Source organism: Coffea arabica, chromosome 1c, assembly GCF_036785885.1.
Source record: "Coffea arabica cultivar ET-39 chromosome 1c, Coffea Arabica ET-39 HiFi, whole genome shotgun sequence".
Taxonomy (NCBI): domain Eukaryota; kingdom Viridiplantae; phylum Streptophyta; class Magnoliopsida; order Gentianales; family Rubiaceae; genus Coffea; species Coffea arabica.
The window spans coordinates 50,636,735-50,638,770 of record NC_092310.1 but is presented as its reverse complement, the minus strand read 5'-3'; the positions used below and the strand labels follow the sequence as shown (position 1 = coordinate 50,638,770).

Genomic DNA, 2,036 nt, shown 5'->3' with positions numbered 1-2,036 from the left:
AGACTGTCAAAGTCTCTTCAAAAGCTGAGAGCCTCGAAATGGGATTTTAGCTGTTTGACAATTACTATATATAACAATTTGAACACATACTCTTTATCCCCAAAACAGAGTCTTTACCCCCAAAACAATTCGACACATGCATACTCTTTATCCCCAAAATAGAACAATTCGAAAACACACTTTTTATCCCCAAAATAGAGTCTGAGAATTATACATTTTCATGATTGATGCCCCTTCGTTCGTGCACAACGCGTTCCTGGTTGAACAAGTACCAAGTCATGGCAAAATAAACCTCAATCCAAAAGTGAAAAACACATTATTATATTGCAATTTCTCTAGTTTGAACAAATCGTTGGCTTCAAAATATTATGCAATGGAACGAGCTAGAAACTGACTCATCCCATTCTGATTCGGTTCTTTTTTGCTGTCACCAATTTGCACCCAAGCAAATTTCAATAGAAAAGGGCAAAAAAAGAAAGGTTGAAAAAACAAAGGAACATGCTAAGAATAATATTATTAATGGTTGAGCAACTTCTCACCATTTAACTAATCTTGTAGCATATATAGTACATAACCTGAAGTCTCTAGAGTAGACAAACTAGTACATAAAAATGGATCTAATCCCACTGTTACATTAGTACGTACTTTGCAGATTTGCAACAGTCGATATTTTATTTGCTTCATAACATTTTGGTCCTTGTCTTCAACGCCTTCTTGGTGCTGTTTCCCTCCGGCAGTTGAAGAAAACAGCAGCAACAGGAACGCCAAGTTCATTTTCTTCGGCAAATTTTCTTGTGCTGAATTGATCTCTTAAAAGTGGTGCTTTCACTGTCTGTCTTCCTTTCTGCTTGTACAAAAGGAATACAAACCTGTGGACCCCTATATTTGGGCTTGGCACTTCATAAGTCACCACTTCTCTCCCTGTTGATATATTTAAAAAAAAAAAAAAAGAATATGAAATCAAAAAAAGTTTAATAACAAAAGAAAAAATTCCCAATGTATGTCTGGTTTATTCCTCCCTGAATGTGAGGATACAAAGAGATAACACATACCAAATAAGGAATTTGTCGTCCCTGGGATGTCTGTAACTATCCTGCCACATGGTCAAATCAAGTTAAGACCAGTATTGTAACCCTATGGACAAATTTTTCTTTACGAAAGTTTTTCATTCACTTAAGTCAGCTATTCACGAAGACTAACAAACCAAGTCTAGCTTAGTTTCTTCAACTACTAACGTGCATGTTTGGTGTTATGCATATTGCGAATTCCCCAATTTCCACGCACATATGACGCTCGGTGATTCAGCAGGACGTTTGGGTCATGCTAGCTAATTAAGACAACAGAGATACAAACACAAAGAGCAGATAGATAATATATACTACAAAGAAATGCATACCAGTGCAAGTGCTCTCTAAGGTATGGATCACTAGGACCAGGAACATCAGGGTCAGTCATGATCTGCAAGATTAAACAAACTCACTCAATAACGTGGTCATAGATACAAAAAGAAATGCACAAGATAAGATTAGAAAATGGTGAAAATTGGATGCGGAAGAATGAAAGTGTTTACCAGTGTGAAGAAAGATCTCATGTCACCTCCAGGAACTTCGACTTTTGGTTTGTTGGCAACTGAGGAAGGATATAGCTCATGCCCATTATGCACTTGCTTGTTTGAATTGTAGGTTACAGTCATCTTTGTAGTTGAAGTGATGCTGTCAACAACATCTCCAACAACTCCACTAATCACAAGAGGATCTGCAACTTGTGCCATTCTTGAAAAGGAAGGAGAGGAACCAGCTATTGCTTGAGAAGGTATTCAAAAGATTGGACAATACTACGGGTTTTTCTTTTTTCTTTTTTTTTTGGGGGGGGGGGGGGGGGTGGTGGGTGGCTGTGTGTCGAATTCTATTGCTGAGCTGAAGAGTGAAGACAGGAGAAACCCAAATTTATAGTGCAAAGAGCACTGCTCAGGCTGCTTCAGGACTCAGATGACAAGTCCATTTAAAAACTACTCAAATGTGGAAACCAAACGAAAA

General features: G+C 37.9%; 1 protein-coding gene across 1 annotated transcript; it reads right to left on the bottom strand.

Moving 5' to 3' along the window:
* Nucleotides 1-703: 703 nt before the first annotated feature.
* On the bottom strand, nucleotides 704-1,771 carry LOC113726084 (CEN-like protein 2). The gene is made up of 4 exons (XM_027249642.1): nucleotides 1,571-1,771; nucleotides 1,397-1,458; nucleotides 1,053-1,093; nucleotides 704-921 (listed from the first exon to the last, which is right to left on the bottom strand). Exons 1-4 carry the CDS (start codon nucleotides 1,769-1,771, stop codon nucleotides 704-706), a joined length of 522 nt encoding a protein of 173 aa, XP_027105443.1.
* Between the last annotated feature and the right edge of the window lie 265 nt (nucleotides 1,772-2,036).